The sequence below is a fragment of the Papilio polytes genome, unplaced genomic scaffold, assembly GCF_000836215.1.
Source record: "Papilio polytes unplaced genomic scaffold, Ppol_1.0 DF822067.1, whole genome shotgun sequence".
Lineage (NCBI taxonomy): Eukaryota > Metazoa > Arthropoda > Insecta > Lepidoptera > Papilionidae > Papilio > Papilio polytes.
Genome location: NW_013527137.1, coordinates 7,338,874 through 7,361,414, shown reverse-complemented (window position 1 = coordinate 7,361,414; position 22,541 = coordinate 7,338,874). Strand labels below are relative to the sequence as shown.

Sequence of the window (22,541 nt, the reverse complement as noted above, 5' to 3'; positions counted from 1 at the left end):
TTTTATTCCAGAATCGTAGCTTTGGTCAGCCATTTTACAGATGTCTTCAAATTGTCGCATCAAAACAGGCTAATGAAAGAGAACTAACTAACTCTGTGCTAAGTAAAATGATTACTCCAAGTGATGCTTTTGAGGTATGAAAGTTTTTTTTTAATAAACAATTAACAGCAAACCAACAGTAATGCCGTGAAAGAGGCCCAAAAATATAACACACGATGTCCCGCGTGAATCAAAACATAACAAAAGTAGAATGCCACTCACTAAAAACATAGCTTTTTAATGTTGAAAGAATTTTTGAAATCGGTCCAGTAGATATTGATTTATTTAAATATGAACAAAACACAAAGTTTTTCTTCTAATCTAGTCTAGGCTTAAAGATCTAGATCTAGTCTAGATGTTATTAATACAGTAGAACCTTGATAAGTTAAAGTCCAAGAGAAACACAAGATATTTGAAGTTATAGAGGTTTTAAGTTATCAAGGGTCTATGTTGTAGAGATTTTGTGCTCTGATGGGAAGGGAATATATTATTTGAAGATATAGAGGTTTTTGAGTTATCGAGGTTCTACTGTATATTATTTTAAGTCTATTTCTCCTGGGGGATGAGGTTTGAGCCCCCTGGAGGGGGTTACACCACTTTTTGTGCACTTCTTTTAATATTTTTTTATTTTGTTTTTTTTTTTTAAATTGTTTATCCTAGGTGTTAAAAAGTTATGCAGCGACATATAGGTCTCGGCGGAGCACACTCGCTCGTCTCGCGGAAATGTATGGAGATGATTTATTTATGACCCCATTGGTAAGTGATAGACTAGTTCGTGACTTCGTCCGCGTTGAAAATAGTAAATATAGCCTATGTTACTCTGGGATAACGTAGTTTACTGGTGCAAGAATTTATTGAAATTGACCCAGTAGTTTTTGAGTTATTTCAATACATACAGAAATACAAATCGTTCCTCTTTATAATATTAGTATAGATTACTATATAGTTTTGATGTATGTTAGAGTTTGTAGCCTAAACTGCTGAAAGGATCTATGTTTCATAGATTTAGAAGATAGTCTGAAACACAGGCTACTTTTTTTAATTCAGCGCGGACGCAGTCGCCAAAGTAACTATGGCGTTATTTCGCTTTTTCGGCGAATTCAAGTAGCCTTGAATGCCTTAAGTCATAAAAATAGTAAAATAATGTTACAGTCAGAAGGCGGCTATCAGCTGCAATGCGCAAACGTTCTAGAACTTTCTTGGACGTTGGAGAGTAAACCTTCGACTGTCGCTTACTTCAGACATCGTATGAAACTCAGCTTGGAGTATATGGGTAAGATTAAATAATACTAGCTGTTCCCGTCTTCATCCGCATATTAAAACTTTTTTTTATTGTTTACTTGACAAATTCTCAATTGCAAATATCAAAAATACCGTTACCATAACCTTGCTTACTTAATGTTGGCCTTTTTATGGTCCCTTTCACACATGAAGGTTTTTTCGATTTAATTACCTCCTAAGTGTAAGCGTGTAGCGTTAAAATATATAGCCTAAAGCGTGACGTAAGTGTAGGGCTTTTTATTAAAGTTAGAATTTTTCAAAAATATACTGCGATTGCTGACTTCTTACTTCACAAAGTAGTGGTTTACACATTATTTAGTTAATATTAGTACAGATAATGAATCATCATCACCAGCTCACTATACGTCCCCACCGAGGGGCTCGGAGCCTACCCTAAAGTTAGGGTGACTAGGACATAGTCAACCACGCTGGCTAAGTGCGGGTTGGTTGACTTCACACATATCTTTGAATTTCTTCGCCGATATGTGCATCACGATGTTTTCCTTCACCGTAAGAACGTCGGGTAAATTATGTACATATGAATATTCGAAAAATCTAAAATCACATTGGTACATGGCGGCGGGATTCGAACCCAAGACCTGTAGATTACAAGTCATGTGTTCAAACCACTGAGCCACCGACGCTCAAAAATGAATAACTTAGTATTACAATCTATGTAGGAGCAATAATAAATCAAGAAATGAGACTAATATCAATAATCACACACAAAAAAACTTATTTTACAACAATTTTTTTCCTTATCTACACTATTATAATAAAGCGTAAACACACACTTCTTTGTTGTCTAAGATGTCAGCAATTACAGCATATTTTTGTATAATTCTTCATTTAATAAAAAGCCCTACACTTACCTCACGCTTTAGGCTTAATATTTTCTCGCCGTTAAACTTAGGGGGTAAATATTTTGGATAAAACCCTAATGTGGGAAAGAGACCATAAGTTGCTGCCAACATCAAGGAAGAAAGATTGCTATGGTTTTTCATGTCAAAATGATATTTACTATTGATAATTTGACAAATGTAAACAATAAAATAAAATTTTTCATATATTCATGCGGATGAAGTCGCAAGGGAACAGCTTTTAGTTGATAAAATTTAAAATTAAACCGCTTATAACTACATCGATAACAACCGTATTTCAGATGAAACATCTCTTAAAATAATAACACAAGCAAACAAAGAAATGTCAAATCCATCAGTTGACACAGAAGAGAGGACGTTACTCCTATCTAAGATCATCAGCACATGTCTCAAAGCTCAGGAAGGAACTTCAGGATCTGAACCATCCAAGGTCCAGAAGAGACCTAACGATGGAGATCTTCCAGTACCAAAGAAGAATAAAACAAACGAAGTTATGGGACCACCGACGGCATTCCCAAAGAAAAGCAAAATTAAAGGCAAAGAGAATAATGATAATCGTTCATCCAATAAAACTGCAGATAAACCTAAGAAAAGTAATGAAAATCACAAAGATACTAACGTATTAGAAAAAGCTAGAAATTCTAAAGTGAAAGATCCAACAAAAGTATCTAATAAAGATAATAAGAATATGAAAAAACCAACTAAAGAATCTAACGAAGAAGTTGTTAACAAAACTAAAGATAAATTAAATAAAGCCACAATGAAACCAGATTTAGTTGATAATTCAAAAAACAAATTACAAAAAACGGACAAAACGAATGTACCAAATAAAGAAAATATCGAAAAACCAAAAAAAGATGAAGAAACCAAACAAAAAGGTAAGAAACTCCCAGAAAAGAACTCAACTAACAAAGAGAATGTAACAAAAATCGAAGAAATCAAGAATTCTCAAGAAACTAAAAATATTAACAAAGAAATGCCACAAACAAAAAGGATTAATTTAAAACCAAGCATAAAAAAGAATGAAATAAACAAACACTCAGATATAAAATCTAGCAACACTGAAATAATCAAACCAATTAATAAAAGATTTAATAATATTAATAAAGAGAAAATTTTGCAGACGAAAATACCAATGAAAATGAACGCATACAGGATGAGCCCAAGTAAGTATTATAAACTAGCTGATGACCGCGACTTCGTCCGCGTGGTATAAGAAAACATACGAACTATATATATATATATATAACAAAAAGCTACGTATCCCGGGAACCGGACACCTCGGGGATGAACCTCATCCCATGTGTACTCCAGACTTTGTTTTATATCTGTGCCAAATTTCAATAAGATATGTTGAACCGTTGCAGAATGATCGAGTAAACATTAAAAAACTAAATTAATGAACCCCAGAACCGTAACTTATCCCGGGATAAAAAGTAGCCTATGTGTTCTTCCAGACTATGCTCTAAACCTGTGCCAAATTTCATGGAGATCCGTTCAGCCGTTTAGGCTACAAACGCTAACAAACATCCATCCATCCAAACTTTCGCATTTATAACATTTATATGATTTATTTCATTTAATAAAATAAAGCCTATGTTATAGATAAATTACCTTTCTAATGGTGTAAGAATTTGTAAAATTGTCCCAGTAGTTTTTGAGTTATTTCAATACATACAAAAATAAAAATCTTTTCTCTTTATGTTAGTATAGTTTATTTTTACATTGTTACTTTAGTATTATTGTACTCATTTCAGGGACAAATGTGAAGAATGTGACGTCATCAGCGAGTCTACAGAAAATCAACAAGACAACTAATATAGCCAGTAAGTATTTTTACCAATTAAGTTCTTTCCCACCAAATTGTTAATTGTCTGATAATGCAACGTGTAAAATACTAAAACTATCGGATTTTGTTCCCCCTGACAGTGACGTCATTAAGCTATCTGAGCCTCTATCAGCCAGTAGTGGGGCAAGCCCGTAACGTAATGTTTGTATATATCTTTATATAAATGCTAAAAACTGAACGGATCCTTTTGATTGTCATAGATGTAGATAATCTGGAAGATAAATACTATTTACTTTTGTCTTTTAATACCACGCGGAGTCGAGGGCGGAAGCTAGTCATCAATATGAGATATTGTAAACTTTCTAGCTTGTCCACCACTGGCTGATAGAGGTTCAGATAGCTTAAAATGACGTCACTCAGATAAGGGAATTTACGATTGGATGGTTATCTGACAATTTGGTGGGAGAGGCCCTTAGTGTTATATTTTTATTTTGTTTATTTCATGTTTTATTGTTACAGGGTTAGTAAAGAAACCATCAGGAAAAAAAATATTATAATGGTAAAACAGTATTTAATTATTAATAATGTATTTGTCAAACTTATTCTGTTATTTAATAAAATGTCTTATTAATAACTTTTTCTTGACAATTTTCTTGTATATAAAAACACAAAATTCAAATATAAATTCCTTTATTCATACTTAACAATAAATGCCTTTTAGTATTCAACAATTACATTGTATTTTCGTTTAATAATCATCGTTCTCGAAAGGATGGTATTTGTGGCCGAGAGAACTGTAAAAAAACAATTATAGTAAAATATTTAGGTTGCAATTCACAAGGAGGGTGATACCATTTGACAAAATATCCTCCAAAATGTGGTAAAGTCCCCGGAATACACTAAACATCCTCTTAAATGTTACCTATCTCCCCCAAAATACACCACGCTTTCCCAAAGAGTGATCAGAGTCTCCCAAATATACAACACTCCGTAAATATTACCAAGTTCCGTTAATCAGGTGTATTCTCAAAAATGTGATCAAACTCCCCCAAAAGGCAGCAAAAATAGCCAAAATTTGATCAATTTCCCCCAAATACACTAAACTTCCCCAAAATATGATCGACATCCCCCAAAATACACTAAATTTCGCCTTAAATGTGATCAAACTCCCCCAAATAAGTACAGTTATGTTAAGAAATGTTTAATCAAAAAACTAATTGTAACCTGTATTTTATAAGGAATCAAAATATGCTTTTTATTTTATTATACTCACGCCGTCATTGGCACCAGACGTCCGTTACAATCGAAACTATTGATTAGTTCCAGATCTTCGTTAGACAATTTGAAGTCAAACACCTGGAAGTTGCTCGCAATTCTAGATTTTGTCACCGACTTAGGTATCACAATGTTGCCGCGGTCTATTTGATATCTGGAAGAAAAATTGAACTTTTTGGTAAAATTTGCTAAACTCAAAAACTAATTAATAGTTTTTGATTATTATATAAATGGGACCAAATGACATACTATCGAAAAAAATATATAATAAGCCAACTAAGAACGAAAGTAACATAAATACAGATTTTTTTTTGAAAACGGTTAATAACACGTTTAATTTGAAAAGCGTCGGCAGAATAACTAGTAATTATGTACTAGCTATTTTAAAAATATTCGATCGCGACTTCGTCCGCTCGGAATTAAAAAAAACTTTAACAACCTTTTAAGTCCTGTAACTGAACTTGACAAGTGTGAACCAGCCATAAGAGTATCTTCTACATTTATGTCCTAATTTGACCGAGATCTATTCAGCAGTTTAGGCTACAAACTAACAAAAATCCATCCATTTCCTTATTAGTAAGAAACATACCTAATTAAGACTTGAGCCACAGTCTTCCCCAGTCTATCAGCGATCACCTTCAACTTCTCATCCTCCAAGAGTTGAGGGTCTCCGGGCTTAGCCCAGGGTCTGTCCGGAGACCCCAGCGGGGAGTAAGCAGTTATCAATATATTATGTTCCTCACAGAATGATTTTAAACGACTTTGGTTTAAATACGGATGACATTCCACCTGTTTGAATAAGTACTACATTAAAATATCTACACAAAAGAATAGAATTTCTACTAATTTTATTATAACTTGTATGATAACTGAAAAGGCTGTTATTCTATTTATTTAGCTATTGCTGGCGATTTCGTCTATAAATTTAAAATAAATGTTACTGATAACGTAGCTTAATGGTGAAAGAATGTTTGAAATTGCCCCAGTAGTTTTTGAGTTATTTCAATACATACAAAACTAAAAAATCTTTCCCCTTTATAAAGAGAGATTATAATAGATATGAGAAATTAAGAGACATATTTGTATAAGGCATTTTAATTGGATTTTTAAACCCAAATAGTCAACTAAATTCACAGAACTAAGTGTCCATTATCTAGATATCCGCATTAAAAATATTGCCTACCTTCAATCAGACACAAATAAATATTTCCCCTTCCTATTGTCTTTTATAAATCCCTTTCCCATCCTTTCCTTTTAAAATGGAATGGATACTAAAATTCCGCTGTTATTATTGGCTAAAAATTACCGTTAACAGCCTTGCTTGATTGGCTTGTAATTTTGTTTTTCGTATGACATTTTTCTCAATTCATTTACACCGTAAATTAAATAGCATGAAAATATATAGCCTATAGCGTGTCGTAAATATAGGGCTTTTTATTAAAGAAAGAATTATTCAAAAATATGCTGTAATTGCTGACATCTTACGTCACAAAGTAGTGTGTTTACGCTTTATTATAATAGTATAGATATAACAAACCTGGTTAGTAACGGGTTTCACAGTAGCAATTTGCAGCAAACGGGTTAATTGTTTAGAATTAAAGTTTGAAACTCCAAGACTTTTCACTAAACCCTCTTTCTGTAATGGTTCTAGAGCCTTCCATGTATCCAAATAATCCACATCGGAGAATTGGATCTTATTTGACTCATCCATAGGGAATAAATCTCCATCTTCCTAAAAATAGTAGAAAAATAACGGTAGTTTCCCATCCCCTTGAGTAAGCCTGCTCTAAGTTAGTGACTAGGACATAGTTAACCTGCACTGCGCGACTTCACACATATCTTTGAGTTTCTTCACCAATTTGCATCACGGTGTTTTCCTTCACCGTAAGAACGTCGGGTAAATTATGTACGTATGAAATTCGAAAAATCGTAAATCACATTAGTACAGCGGGATTCGAACCCAAGACCTGTAGATTACAAATCAAGTGCTTAAACCACTGAGCCACCGACGTTCGTAAAATTGTACTGAACAGTATCAACATCTAAAACTAATTTTTGCTTACGACATCATACTCTTGAAAAAAAAATTAAAAGAAATAACCTATGTTACTCACTGATAACGTAGCTTTTTAATGGTGAAAGAATTTATAACTATCCCAGTAGTTTTTGAGTTATATCAATACATACAAAAAAAACAAATCTTTCCTATTTACAATCTACACTAAAGTTAGAAAAAGGAAAGATTTACATTTTTGTAGATATTTATACAACTCAAAAACTACTGGGACAGCTATAAATTCTTTCACCATTAAAAAGCTGTTATCAGTGAGTAACATGGCTATATTTTTTAATTTAACGTGGGCAAAGTCGCGAGCAACAGCTAGTTTTAGTATAAATGGATCTTACCTTATAAGCCTGCGGCCAATGTATTAAATATAGATCCAAATAGTCCACATTTAAATACTCCAATGTCTTTTGCAACGCACCCCTCACCAAATCCGGGCGGTGGAAAGTGTTCCACAACTTGGAGGTAATAAACAAATCCTCCCTAGAGAAAACAAATAAAAACCTATAACCTGGATTACTGAATTTTCCATTTTATCACTAGCATTCGCCCGCGACTCCATCCGCGTGGAATTAAAAAAAAGCAAAAGTGAAGCCTATGTGTTCTTCCAGACTATCATATACTATGCCAAATTTCATCGAAATCCGTTCAGCCGTTTAGGCTACAAACTTTAACAAACATCCATCCATATATACTTTACATTTATATTAGTAACAGTACATAAATTAATTAGTTAAAACTCAAGTTTAGTTCGGAAACTCATTTTATGAAAGTTGAACTAGAAACTACGATTAAAGATGGCTGGGAAACCGACCATTAGTCAATATTACTTCAACTATTTCTTTAAACAAGGCATACCAAATTATAACTTACTAGACGTATTGCTGACTACCCTCTACAAACTCTAACATCCATCCATCTAAACTTTCGCATTTATAATATTACAAAGATAATATTTTTAAACTACCTTACCGTTTAACAACTCCCTCCTTTATTTTAGCAGTAATAGCCTCCCCCACTTCCTTCTCATTGCCATACACGAACGCGCAGTCTATGTGACGATATCCAATGTCTATAGCATCCTTTACAGCTTGGGTTACTTCACCTGGCTTTGACTGGAATACATCATAAATGGGTTATAAAAAAAATATTATTAACTGGCTATTGCTCGCGACATCGTCCCCGTAAAATTAAAAAAAATATATCCTTTGTTACTCACAGATAAATTGCCATTTTAATGGTGAAAGAATTTTTAAAATCGTCCCAGTAGTTTTTGAGTTTATTTGTTATTACATTACACAAGTGGGTTTTTGCTTTATTTTGGTTGTAATCTCCAGAAATGCTTGATTTTTAAAGAATTTTTTATATTCTTAGTTGCCTTCTAGTCTATACTAATATTATGAAGAGGAAAGATTTGTATTTTTGGATTTATTGAAAAAACTCAAAAACTATTGGGTCGATTTTAAAAATTCTTTCACCATTCTATATCACTATATGCTATATTTATTGCAATATTTATTTCCACGCGGACAAAATCGCGAGCAACAGCTAGCCTAGTATACTAATTATAAAGAGGAAAGATGTATTTTTGGACATTTATAATAATAATAATAATAATAATACACATTTAATCAGTTCCAAAACACACTGCAACACAATACAACATAATATATTTGAACAAAAAAAAAATACAAACATGTTTGATTGACGCAAAAACTGGTCCGAATAAAATACCTTACACCAATATTTTTTGGTTTCACGCGGACGGAGTCGTAGGCAACAGCTATTATATAAAATTCATCTTAGTTACATAATTGTCAATATTACATAACCATATCATGTAAAGTGATCTTGTCATGAACTTTAACCTACGATAAACAGCTCTAAAATATTTGCTACAATATTTTTAACCATACTAAAACCTTATGTAAATAGGGTTATAACCTCTTATTGTATAACAGCAAATCTCTACATCTTACATGAATTTTTAAACAATTTATAGCTATTTCCCGCGATTAACGATTTGACAGATTTAGCAGTGGTAGAGCCCGCTTTAACGTCTTCGCATGAAGGGGTCGGCTCGCCTGGTGTAACAAAGAAAATAGGCGTGAAGTGCAATTTCAGTCCCTTTCCAGAAAAGTGGATTTGACGGTGGAGACGCAGAGGAAGGGAAAATTTCCTCTTTATGTGCGTCTCCTCCGTCAATGAAGGGTAGGCAACGCATCTGCAATTGCGGATGTTTATGGGCAGCGGTCGCGTTTTATTTCGATAGATTCAGGTGGCCGCCTGCTCGTTTACCACCTTATGTTATAAAAAGGGGTAATTCAAAAATATACTAAGATACTCTCAAACTTCCTCTAATATACTCATTTGGCATTTATTTACGTTAGATACGAAATGAGTATAATAGAGGAAGTTTGAGAGTAGCCCCAGTGGTAGAGAAGGTAAGGAGTAAAAGGTTAGTGTGGGGGCATGTTGTGAGGATGAATCGCATGTTACAAGGAGAATGTTAGTTACGAGTGTGGACACCGGTAGAGGTAGACATAGAAAGAGATGGATGGATTATGTGAAAGGAGATAGATGATACTGTAATTGCTGACATCCTACATAAATGTGTGTTTACACTTTATTATATTGGTAAAGATATAGGTAGATAAGATTAGTATATATAGTCAAGTAATAATACATTATAACCATCATCATCCTATTAAAGATAATGCAATAAACAGATAAAAGTATTGCTTTATCTATTACAGATACAATTGTTTACTAATCTTACTAATATTATAAATGCGAAAGTTTAGATGGATGGATGTTTGTTAGCGTTTGTAGCTTAAAAGGCTGAACAGATCTCCATGAAATTTGGCACAGGTTTAGAGCATAGTCGGGAAGAACACATAGGCTACTTTTTATCCCGGGAATAGTTACGGTTCCCGTAGGATTCATTAATTTAGTTTTTTAATGTTTACTCGATTATTCTGCAACGGTTCAACATATCTTATTGAAATTTGTCACAGATATAAAACAAAGTCTGGAGTACACATGGGATAAGCTTCATCCCCGAGGTGTCCGGTTCCCGAGGAATACATAGCTTTTTGTAATTTATATAGTTCGTATGTTTTCTAATACCACGCAGACGAAGTCGCGGGCAACAGCTCGTATATTATAATCCTTTACTATAACTTTAATCTAATAAAATGTAAATGCTATAGTTTGTCTAAATAAGATAGATTAGTTTGATAAATGATGCATATGAAGTATCGAATTCAATTCGTATGAAAGCAAATGCCGTACTTAATAGACAGGTATCATAGTGACGAAACAAACACGCAGCAAACAATTTTGAACTATCGATATTCGGTTTAAATAATTATCAAACTCAACTAAAATTATTATTTTCTTATTAACTAACTTAGAGGATAATTCTATTATTGCTTATAGTGGTCAGAATTTAGCGATGACAGAAATAATAGCGATAGTAATAAACATTTATTTACTCTCATTATTTGTAATGGTCATTGCTAATTTGAAAAAACAGTGTTTTTTTTTTCAATTCACAAGTTATAACTATGAATCTATCAATTCCAACTTCTATAAGAATAAAAATCGAAAATTCATGAGATTCATGACTGATTTTACACAACCATCCCTACTAAATTGGAAGTGAATTGTCCAACTAATCTAACTTATTTAGACACACTATAGCTGGCAAATTTACAAATTAGCTGTTCCCATGCAGCTTCACCCTCATGAAATTATAAAAACTTTATTTTATTGTTTACATTTGTCAAATTCTCAATTGCAAATGTTAAAATTTAAATGCTCAAATGAACAAAGACCTTTGATATTAAATACCAATACCAATACCAATATAGCATGGAAATTTTGCTTTCATAATGTTGGCTTGTAGTTTGTCCCTTTCCCACATGAAGGTTATTCTGCAATTTATTTACCTCCAAAATTTAATAACATGAAAATATATAGCATAAAGTGTGTTGTAAGTGTAGGGCTTTATATTCAAGTAAGATTTATTTTAAAATATGCTGCAATTGCTAACATCTGCTACAAAGTAGTGTATTTACACTTTATTATATTAGTATAGAAGTATAGATTTGGTCTAAGGCAGTCTCTTTGTTTACAAAATCCATACTAAATGGCTGTCTCCCTTGATAATTTACTCCGAGTACAACTGTATACATTAATTATTGTGTTTGTTATTTTACTAGTTTGTTGTTTCTCTCTGAACTTTGGCACAGACGTAGAACATAGTCTAAAGTTCTAGAAGAAAACAGGCTATTTTTTTTTAATTTCGTGTCGACGGAGTCGCCGACAGCTAGTTTATTATAATTATAATGTTTAAATTAACAAAGCCATAAAAAGCAATTAACCCAAAGAGTTAAGCAGAGGATATACGGCGCAACTCTTGTTTTTCTATAATAAAAAGTCACTTTACCTTCCATGTTCCTATTCCGAGAATCGGACATTCAATTCCATTATGGAATTTCACTCTAGGAACTACTGCCGCCATTTTCGATATATTTTCAAATCACAATGTATTCCAACTAGATTCTTATTAGAGATAAACTATGTAATACAAAGTATTTTATCTACTATCGAAAGGAATGCCGGCAAAAAAAGTTTTTGACAGTGACAAATGACAAAATATTTTCAATATCTGATCTGTATAAATGGATAGGTCTATTTTTAAAAAATAATTTTACATAAAAATACATAAAGAAAATACTTCAAAAAAACAAATTGTATATTTTCTTACCTTCCATGTTCCTAAACCGATGGCTGGAATAGTTTTTCCATTATTAAAGGTGACGACAGGAACATTTGGAGCCATTTTTGTCAGCGTCCGCGATCTTCCGCACACGAAGACGAAGTGATAATGATAATAATCTCAAGTACCGAGTTATCATGAGTTTTTTTCCGGCAATGAGGTCAAGAGTAATTGTTATTCAATATTCTGTATATAATAAAACTCGTATATTAACGGATAATTTCATTCGTCGAATCTATTTTAAAATCTTACTAATATTATAAATGCAAAAGTTTAGATTTTTGTATATCAGAGCTTGTAGCCTTAATGCTAAGTCATATATGTAGAGGATAGTCTGGATAACAAAGGCTACTTACTTTTGTTTTTTATTGCACGCGGACGGAGTCGCCGGCGAAAGCTTGTACTATAAATATGAAAGTTTAGATGCATGTTTGTTAGAGTTTGTAGCCTAAATCGGATCTTGATGAAAGTCATAGATGTAGAGGATAGTCTGGAAAACATAGGCAACTTCAGTTTTTTTTTTTAACCTGGCTGTCGTTAGTAAAGGTAATATCGACCTCTTTGACAAAAACATTGCATATTTTTTATAGCATGTAACATTGTCGTTGTATTTAAATATAACAGTTTTTAGGTTATAAATAAAATACGTTCATGTGATTTAAATTTGTTATATATTTATATAAACTTTATAGCTTAAATTATAATTATCCATACAATACATTCTGTTGCGTAATTACTCGGAATGTCCGATATCATTATATGGATATGCCATCATAAAAAACTACAGACGAAAGATAAATAAATTAAAAATCAACTACACAAATACAATCTTTCCATACACACTTTCATATAATTCAGCAAAACACTATATTGAGAGTTTAAGCATAATTTCAGCTGCCTATAGACAAGGTAATATAAAATTTAAACATACATTTTGATTAAAATGATGTTTTTTACATAGATTATAACATTATGGTTTTATTTGAAGTTTTAATATAGGGGTGGGATACCCTCTACACCCCATTTTCTTCTAAATTCTAAAGTGCAATTGTCATGATTTTAAAATTTGAAAGTTTAATAATTCAATAAGTACAATTAAAGGCATATCCATGTTAACATCAACCGATCATATCCCATACATAGCAAAGCTAAGTGATCATTTCCACTGAACGATTAGTCACGTGCAGTTTATTTTCACTGGTAGATTACTTGTTTAAAAACTACTGGGTCGATTTCAAAAATTACTTCACCGTTAGAGAGGTAACTTATCTGTGAGTAACACAGGCTGTATTTTTTATTATTGTTTTAATTTCACGAGAACAAAGTCGCAAGCAACAGCTAGTTTTATCTAGATCTATACTAATATAAAGAGAGAGAAATTATATTTTTGTATTTATTGAAATAACTCAAAAACTACTGGGACAATATCAAAAACTCTTTCACCATTAAATCACTGAGTAACATAGGCTATATTTTATTATTCCGCGCGAATTTCTCAAGCAACAAGTCTTTCTGTCGACTAATCGTCCAGTGGAAACAGTGTTAAGTCTAGAATGTCTTGCGATGCACCGCACGTTGACCTTCTTCGTCATATTCTCGTTTGGAGACCCACATCTTCCTGAAGGTGTCTAAAGACGCGAGAATAGAACCTCCTATCCATGTCGAGTATAAACGTTCTTGAGGCGCCGATATCTAAATTATACAGTTTTTATGATAAAACGTCTTAAAACCAAAGAGATTAAAAAAAATATAGGGGAGACAGAGACTTGACTTGACATCATAATCTTTGATAGACCCTCAAAACCACAAGTTAAATAATTAGGATTATTCCCAACCGTCACCCCGATTTGTCCCCACGTGAGAATTTAATCCGATCCACCTTTCAGTCCCGCTATCACCAATAAGGTGACAGATAGAACCGATATGAAATAAAATAAGTTCCAACCGTCCCCGTAACAAAGGTGAGTCGGATTCTCATTTTCTCTACGTGGGGACAGATGAGACGGATTCTCATCTGTCTCTACGTGGGGACAGATGAGACGGATTCTCATCTGTCTCTACGTGGGGACATATGAGACGGATTCTCATCGTCTCTATGTGGGGACAGATGAGACGGATTCTCATCTGTCTCTACGTGGGGACAGATGAGACGGATTCTCATTGTCTCTACGTGGGGACAGATGAGACGGATTCTCATCTGTCTCTACGTGGGGACAGTGGGGCGACGGTTGGAAAATATTCTATTAATTGTATTTAAATTGTCAATAGTTGTTAAACAATATTGAAATGTTTACATTTTTTTTTAAATTCTATGCGAACGGAGTTATAAATATATGTCGCAATCAGAAGAAATCAAATTGAATTTAAGTCAAAATTTCATATCTTAATCGAAACATATCGTTACGATGTATAATTATTTAGTGGAAATACGAATTGTGATATTGAGGATTACGAGTACATCAACTATCAAGACAACCATTATGTTGAAATACCTGAGTACCACGCCTACAAGATGTCATAAATCACCCGATATTACCTGATGTTAGTCGAAAGACTTTAATAAAATAAAAAAATAAAACTCACCCTATAAATAAAAATAAAATAAAATAAAACTCACCCTAATCTTCATATCTTTCGGAGCTAATCTTCGTATCTCTGCCAGCAGACGGTCTCCGAACCCTCGGAAGAGAGTGGAGCCTCCACTCAGCACAATATTCTGGTACAGCACCTTCCGGAGATCCATATCTGACTTCTGGATGGAGAACATTAACACCTCGTGGAGACCTGAAAGAAAATACACTCAAATGTCACTTAGGGTGTTACTTAGTAATAGAATACCTCGAATTTATCTACAGTAAAAAGATGAAAGATTTCTATATGTATTGAAATAACTCAAAAACTACTGGGACAATTTCAAAAACTCTTTCATCATTAAAAAGGTAATTTATCTGTGAGTAACATAGGCTATTTTTTAGTTATATGCAGACGTAGTCGCGAGCAACAGCTATGTTATATGTTTTTAATTACATAGCTGTTCGCGACTTCGTCTGCATCTAATTAAAAAAAAATTAAAAACATAGCCTATGTTACGCACTGATAACGTAGTTTTTTAAATTGTCCCAGTAGTTTTTGAGTTATTTCTATACATACAAAAATCCAAATAATTCTTCTTCATAATATTAGTATAGAATATAGATATAGATTGCACTGCTAGTGTTTCATCCGCACGATTTTTAGAATTTCCAGGTGCATTTGTGAGAGTTCGTAGCCTAAACTGCTGAACGGAATTCAATGAAATTAGTCATAGATGTAGAGGATAGTCTGGAACACGTATTTACTTATATTCAAAATCCACACAGAGTCGACGGCCAAAGCTAGTTATATATTACTTACCTTCACATTCTTCTCCGATGAGATCAGGTCTGAAAAGAACTTCAGGAGCACGGAACCTCGCTTGACCTATCTGTTTACAAAATACATTAATGATCACATAAAAAAAAAACATTACAAAAAGAGGATGATAATATTAAAAAATAAAAAAAAATCCGGAAACCTAACTTTTGTCCCATTTTTTACAGTATTCTTTTAAAAAAGTATGGAAATTCAAATATGACAGCTATAGAGATGTATGGAGGTAACTGTACCAACCCTCTGTATAGACATGGGTAAGTTAATGATAAAAAGACATTTAAATATATAGACGAGACAGAACAAATATTTTTTTTGCCGGCACTTTCTCTGAAAGGTACTATATCAGTTGTCAAGTTAAGTGCCATCTCGTGTACATGCAATAAAACATTTGACTAAATTATAAGCTCCATCTTCTATACTAATATTATAAAGAGGAGAGATTTGTATTTTTGTATGTATTGAAATAACTCGAAAACTACTGGGACAATTTCAACAGTAGTAACATTAAAGTGCTATATGGGAATTTGACAAATGTAAACAATAAAATAAAGTTTTTATTACTAGTGGAATAGCTAGTTTTATATATGACAGTAGATAGATGTACAGGGTGACTCTTAACGGACGGAGACTTGTACGAAAAAGTTGGTGTATGAAAATTAGTTACAGGTTCTCAAAGTTAAAGAAATTTTGTTTTAAGAAAATTTACAATATTTTTTTTTATTTAGTCCTCGTGTGAGTTATTCCAAAAAAAAGGGATAATGGTACAAAAGCCTAATTATTAGGCTTGTTAAAGAAAAAAAAATCACCACTGCTATCACATTATTTTGTACGTACGGTCAAATTTAAGTCGGAAATCTGTTTTTTTCCGATTTTTTTACACAAAATTAAATAACTATGAAACTATAGAAAATCGGACAACAAACTTTACGTTTAAATAATAGCTCTTGAGGTCTTCTACCACCACAAAACCGTTCCATCCGTAAAGAATCACTCTGTATATACACATACTACATACTATGCCGACCTTCTATAGGGACAAGAGCAAGTCGATGAATTCTGTATTTTTAGACAACTTATTTATTTGATATTGTCGCTTTAAACTCAGAGCAACACTTCTCGCCAGGACTCAGGTTGCGCGCCAATCTATCCATCCTCCTAGTGACATTGACAGCTGTCAGCTAGGGACGCGACGTTTATGCCGATAATCTAGAGTTGCGCCAATTCTATAGCACGGTACTAATTTTGTTCTTAACAGTATGAAATACAAAATTTAATTTAAAAAACATACCTCAAGTAAAGTCCCATCAGGCAGAGTATATTGTGCTCGTTCAGAATCTAAAGTTTCCTCCTTCAAAGGGTTAGGGGAAAGATAACAAGCTCGTTCTTTAATGGACTTTACTATCTCCAATTCCGCTGATGTTCGGAGATTCACACCTTCTTTGCGAAGTAACAATCTGCAAGATGAAAATGAAAATGAAAATGAAAAAATGATTTATTTAAATCCAACAATCATGTATACACGGCGTAGTAAAGTACAGTTTATGGATACAGTAGATTTTTTTTATATATATTGACCAGTACCCTCGCACTAGGCGCAGCCTGTATCACGACGGTCCTGCTCTTAAGATTAAACAAACGATCGTTAGACGGAAACAAATTAGTTAATAGTTACACTTATATTTACGTGCCATTTGTTTCAAAAACATAATTTTAAATTTTTATACAGAAGAATAAAATAAAATAGCTACAACAATAGAAAACTTAACATACTCTTTTAAGAATTCCTTCTGTGTCCTCGTACGTTAATTTTAACAACCATGACTTTAATTTTGAACACTAGTTTTATCCCGTGAATGTACCTAGTATCCTATAACATTCTTTAATACTTTAGCTACCTTCGAGTTAAAGTTTCGTCAAAATAGGTCCAGTATTTTCGAAGATTATAAGGAACAAACATTGATAAAGTTTTTTTTAATCTGTTTTTTTGTTAACAATATAGATTTTGTAATGAAAAATGATTTTTCAATACTAAAAACATACTCCAATCTTACTTCTATATTTGCATTATAAAGAAAAAAGATTTGTATTTTTGTACATATTGCAAAAACTCAAAAACTACTGGGTCAATTTCAATAGTTGTGACATTAAAAATTTAGGCTAAGTTTTTGTTATAATTGTAACTTCACGCAGTAACTAAAAACTAGTATAATATAAATAAACTTTATACAGAATGTTTGTTAGTTTTTAACCTAAACGACTGAACGGGTTCCGATGAAATTTGCTATAGACGTAGAGGATAGCCTGGAAGAACACATTTTTTTTTATAGTAAAAGGGGGAAAACGAGCGGCGTAAACACCGCGGTGGTCAACGACGCCCATGGACATCTGCAACACCAGAGGAACTACAGATGCGTTGCTGGCCTTTGATGAAATGGTAGGCTTGCTTCTTGAAGGACCCTAAGTCGTATTGGTTTGGAAATACCGCCGAGGACAGACCGTTCCACAACGCGGCTGTGCGGGGCAGAAAGTTCCGCGAAAACCGCACGGTTGGCACATAGGCTACTGTCATTTTTTTAATTCCACGCGGACGGAGTCGCAGGGGAAAGGTAGTCAATTAATATAAATATGGTAGTTTTCTCACCTAAGATACCTCGTTACATCCCTTCCAGCGACATCAACTCTCATGATGCTGTGAGGCATCGCGAAACCCTCGTATATCGGCACAGCATGAGTTACACCATCCCCTGAGTCTAACACCACGCCGGTGGTGCGACCTGTCGCGTATCTATACATACATACATACAAATATTACAAATGAGAAAGTTTAGATAGATGTTAGTAATCTAAACTGAATTGGATCTCAAAAGTCATAGATGAACTCATAGACTACTTGTTTTTTTTTTAATTCCACGCTAATTTGCGGGTGAAAGCTAGTCTTTACGAATATTATAAAGAGGAAAGATTTGTATTTTCGTATGTATTGAAATAACTCAAAAACTACTGGGGAAAATTTTAAAAATCCTTCACCGTTAGAAAGGTAATTTATCTGTGAGTAACATAGGCTACATTTTTTCGTTTCTTTCTTATTATTTTTAAATTTCACGCAGATGGAGTCGCGGATAGAAGCTTGTATGAAATATAATATATTTTATTGTCTATAATGTTAGCTATCTTACTAATATTGTAAATGCAAAAGTTTAAATGGATGTTTGTTAGAATTTGTAGCCTAAATTAAACAGATTTCGACATAAGTCATATATTTAGAACATTTGGAACAAGTAGGTTACTTTTAACTGCACGTAAACGAAGTGGCGAGCGAAAGCTAAGTAAAAATACTCACAAACTTAACACAGCCTGCATAGATAGAAAGAGGGCAGGCACATTAAATGTCTCAAAGAATACTTCTGCCGCCTTCTCTCTGTTACGTCGAGGATTGAGAGGAGCCTCCGTTAGTAACACAGGGTGTTCTTCTGCAAACGTTGATAGTTGGTCCTGTGGAAAAATTATGTACAGTTGTCATACAGGGTGTTGCTTTAACAGGAAAAATGTTTTATTTTGTACTATAATTTACATTTCATATTAGACTGCTTCCCTTGATGCTTTGTCCCTACACCTGACAGACTTACAAAATCACATAATTAACTATACCAACCTTACTATAAATGTAATTCCAAACTCTCTCCATATCATTCCAATCAGTGACTATCCCATGCTCCATTGGATACTTGATGCTGAGCAGACCTCTGTGCTCTTCAGCACGAGGACCCACAAACAACTCTCCTTCTAATGCACCTGCCATCACTCGGACATGCTTCGGACGACCAATACTGGAATAATTGTAAGTGTTAAAAAAGTCTTATTGAACTAATATTATAAAGAGGAATTTGTTGGCTTTAAAATAATTCTTTGGCTATTAGAGTTACAACAGTAATATAGGGTATATTTTACATCAACAGGAAGGGTATGGATATAACAGAAAAGATATGAGATGACACTTTCCAGCCCAGATATAGTTTATTTTATAAGATACTTACTAGTTTGGAAAGCGACATTTCGGTATTTGATCACCGGCGAAACCCGCTTTTATAACTCCAGAGCCCTAAAACATACAAAAATAATCACAAACGAAAACCAGGTATTTTTGCGTATTATGACTCATAATATATTCTAAATGATTGAATAATACTTAAATAAGTTAATAAATAGTAAAGGAAGGTTATCTAAATCGTATAAATATTTAAATATATGAAATACAAAGCAATAGGACGAAAATAAAGTGCCAATTCGTCATAACGGTGGATCAATAATTTTTGATATTCAATAATTACATTGTCTATAACCACGGGTTGGTTCACTATAACGTCGTTTAACTCCATTTTATCCTTAAATTATGAGAATAAATAGAAATACTGGTTTATTAAGTGTATTTTACTATAAAATCCGCATTCGTTCGGATTTTTACAATTCTTTCATTTCCTTACATGACAGAAATATGACATCAGATTGACAAAGAATAAAAGTTAAAATGACAACGAGACAAAATTGAACATTGTTAAGAAATCTGAAGATATATAAAAAAGCACTTTTTTATTAATGTAATATTTCTGGTAAGATAATCAATTTATTCCATCGTTGATTATTGTAGAAAATTCTTTGCTTTTAACTATTTTACCGTTGAATCACAAACAATACCATAGTAAATGACTGCATATTCTTTGTACAAATTCTCAACATTTTTTCACATTTGAAATGTCAATGTCAGATTATGTGACCATGTTTTGAAAAATTTGAATTCAGTACAAAATGATTTTATACAATAAGTTTACACTTATTATACTGCAATTTGTTATAACGACACTACTATTCGCTACAGCTAAAGATGACAACGGTTTCTGTGATGCGTCTGCGAAAAATTGTAAACCAGGTTCTGGTGAGAAATTCTTATTCTACGACGTGAATCCCCCCGAAGGTTTTAATTTACGAAGAGATGTTTACATGAGATTCGCTATAATGCTGGCCGAAACACAGAAGGCAGGTAAAAAATTAAACTGGCGTTTAGTGCTACCACCTTGGCATCGACTTTACCATTGGAAAACAGGCGCGCAAAACAAACCATTGCCTTGGAATAAATTCTTTGATGTAAATTCACTCAAATCATACGCACCAGTAATAGAATTACAAGAAGTTGTATCAAAATCGTTTACACCTTTAAAAATTGACCGTCTTTATGTACTACAGAATTACGAAAATGCTTTCGAGGATGGTGTATTTCACGACAAATGGACCATTACAGATGATTGTAAATACGACGGTCTGTTTTGGGGATATAATAATATCACCGTAAAAGAGACGGTTTGTGTTAATTTTCAAGGGAAAATAACAAAGTTATGGGAAATAATTGCACTCCACCCAAGAGATAAAAATGTCATGTTTTCGCATGGTGAAATACCTTTACACAACTCCTACGGCACTAAAGCATATTGGGACTGTAGAAAAAGCATGAAATTCAATACCGGCTTAATTAAAACCGCTAAAAACTACATATTACAATTTCTAAACTGTAAAATTGAGAAATGTACTAACTATGTAAGCGTTCACTGGAGGCGGAGGGACTTTGCGTACAGTAGAGGAAAGGATGTCCCATCACTACAAGAGACTGGTAAACAGATAGATAGAATAATAAATAACAATGTACAAGATATTAAAACAATTTTTATTGCAACTGATGCATCGGAAACTGAAATAACTACATTAGAAAATGATCTTAAACAATTAGGATATAAAGTATACTTTTATATACCTAGTAAAAAGGAATTAGAGATGTACAAAGATGGTGGAGTTGCAATTATCGATCAAATTATATGTTCCCATGCTGCTTATTTTATTGGCACCCATGAGAGTACTTTTACATTTAGAATACAAGAAGAAAGGGAGATATTAGGCTTTCCGAGCTCAACTACATTTAATAGGCTCTGTCCTGATAAAGGGAAATGTGAAACACCATCAAAATGGACTATTATTAACTAAAGATGTCACTTGAAATGCAAGTTTAGATAGATGTTTGTTAGAGTTTTACAGCTGAATGGATCTTGATGAAATTTAGCATAGATGTAGAGGGTAGTATGGAAGAACGCACACTTCTGTGTAATTCCATGTGGACAAAGTCTCCTCTGAGAGTTAGTAATAAATATTTTGTTACAGTTTTACAGAATATCTCAAATAACTGCCTTCTCTAGCATATCCTCTGCAATACATACTTTCCCCTACATAGTGCACAGTATGTACTCTTACATCTCTCAGCTTGAATATTTGAATTCACTGCCTTCTCTAGCATTTGCTAGAAAGATAATATTCTCTGTCATGAAATAGTGTTTTTTTTTTAGATTTAAGGACCTAATAGTAAGAAAGTCTTCCAATATTAAGTTAGTTTTACTATGAACCTATCTTGTTAAACTATGCATAGTTTTGTTCTGGTTTAACCATAAGTAGAACTTCCTAAAGGGGTTTTTCTTCCAATTGTGCCATATTAGTTATAAATACATATTCAAACAAATATTTAAGTCCCTTTCTTTTCCACCCTTAAGAGGAAAGGATGGGGAGGTAAAGTGGATTTGATGGTGGAGAAGCATAGGAAGGGGAAATGTCCTCTTTATGTGCGTCTTCTCCGTCAATGAAGGGTAGGCAACGCATCTGCAATTGCGGATGAGTATGGGCAGCAGTCGCTTTCCATTTCGGTGGATTCAGGTGGCTGCTTGCCAGTTTGCCACCTTATATTATAAAAAATATATATATATATACAATGTGTGGTTTTTTATATTTTGAGATAGTGATTAAAATTCATGTGTGATAAAAAATAAATGATAAAAGTTATCGAGGCTTATTTCTTTATTACCTAGTAGCTTTCGCCCGCGACTCCGTCAGTGTGAAATTAAAAAAAAGGTAAATATCCTATGTGTTCTTCCAGAGTATCCTCTACGTCTATGCCAAATTTCGGAGGCAGGTTGATATTCATGG

The 22,541-nt window shown here is 33.3% G+C and overlaps 4 protein-coding genes across 5 annotated transcripts in view; 2 read left to right on the top strand and 2 right to left on the bottom strand.

The window, feature by feature from the left end:
- Positions 1–4,599, top strand: part of LOC106106981 — a 7,712-nt gene extending 3,113 nt beyond the window's left edge. The window contains exons 4-9 of the mRNA XM_013287645.1: positions 12–134; positions 700–795; positions 1,192–1,312; positions 2,483–3,367; positions 3,959–4,027; positions 4,510–4,599. Of these exons, the coding sequence (XP_013143099.1) occupies positions 12–134; positions 700–795; positions 1,192–1,312; positions 2,483–3,367; positions 3,959–4,027; positions 4,510–4,547 (1,332 nt within the window). The 3' untranslated portion in view covers positions 4,548–4,599. The remainder of the gene's footprint in view (positions 1–11; positions 135–699; positions 796–1,191; positions 1,313–2,482; positions 3,368–3,958; positions 4,028–4,509) is intronic.
- Positions 4,600–4,663: 64 nt separating this feature from the next.
- LOC106107397 (aldose reductase-like) lies at positions 4,664–12,212 on the bottom strand. 2 transcript variants are annotated; one of them, XM_013288241.1, is made up of 7 exons: positions 12,105–12,212; positions 8,303–8,445; positions 7,672–7,813; positions 6,803–6,997; positions 5,855–6,054; positions 5,264–5,419; positions 4,664–4,784 (listed from the first exon to the last, which is right to left on the bottom strand). In XM_013288241.1, the coding sequence occupies exons 1-7, from the start codon at positions 12,177–12,179 to the stop codon at positions 4,739–4,741; spliced, it is 957 nt and encodes a 318-aa protein (XP_013143695.1). In that variant the 5' UTR covers positions 12,180–12,212; the 3' UTR covers positions 4,664–4,738. The 2 variants fall into 2 exon arrangements, with proteins under 2 accessions (XP_013143695.1, XP_013143694.1); XM_013288240.1 differs by lacking the exon at positions 12,105–12,212 and adding an exon at positions 11,784–11,973.
- A 556-nt stretch (positions 12,213–12,768) lies between these two features.
- Positions 12,769–20,024, bottom strand: LOC106107287 (alpha-centractin). The gene is made up of 9 exons (XM_013288082.1): positions 19,856–20,024; positions 19,562–19,626; positions 19,180–19,354; positions 18,868–19,019; positions 18,169–18,312; positions 16,816–16,981; positions 15,510–15,579; positions 14,734–14,900; positions 12,769–13,808 (listed from the first exon to the last, which is right to left on the bottom strand). The coding sequence occupies exons 1-9, from the start codon at positions 19,901–19,903 to the stop codon at positions 13,665–13,667; spliced, it is 1,131 nt and encodes a 376-aa protein (XP_013143536.1). The 5' UTR covers positions 19,904–20,024; the 3' UTR covers positions 12,769–13,664.
- A 240-nt stretch (positions 20,025–20,264) lies between these two features.
- LOC106106951 (GDP-fucose protein O-fucosyltransferase 2) lies at positions 20,265–22,130 on the top strand. The gene has a single exon (XM_013287609.1). It carries the CDS (start codon positions 20,331–20,333, stop codon positions 21,552–21,554), a length of 1,224 nt encoding a protein of 407 aa, XP_013143063.1. The 5' UTR covers positions 20,265–20,330; the 3' UTR covers positions 21,555–22,130.
- The last annotated feature ends 411 nt before the right edge of the window (positions 22,131–22,541 follow it).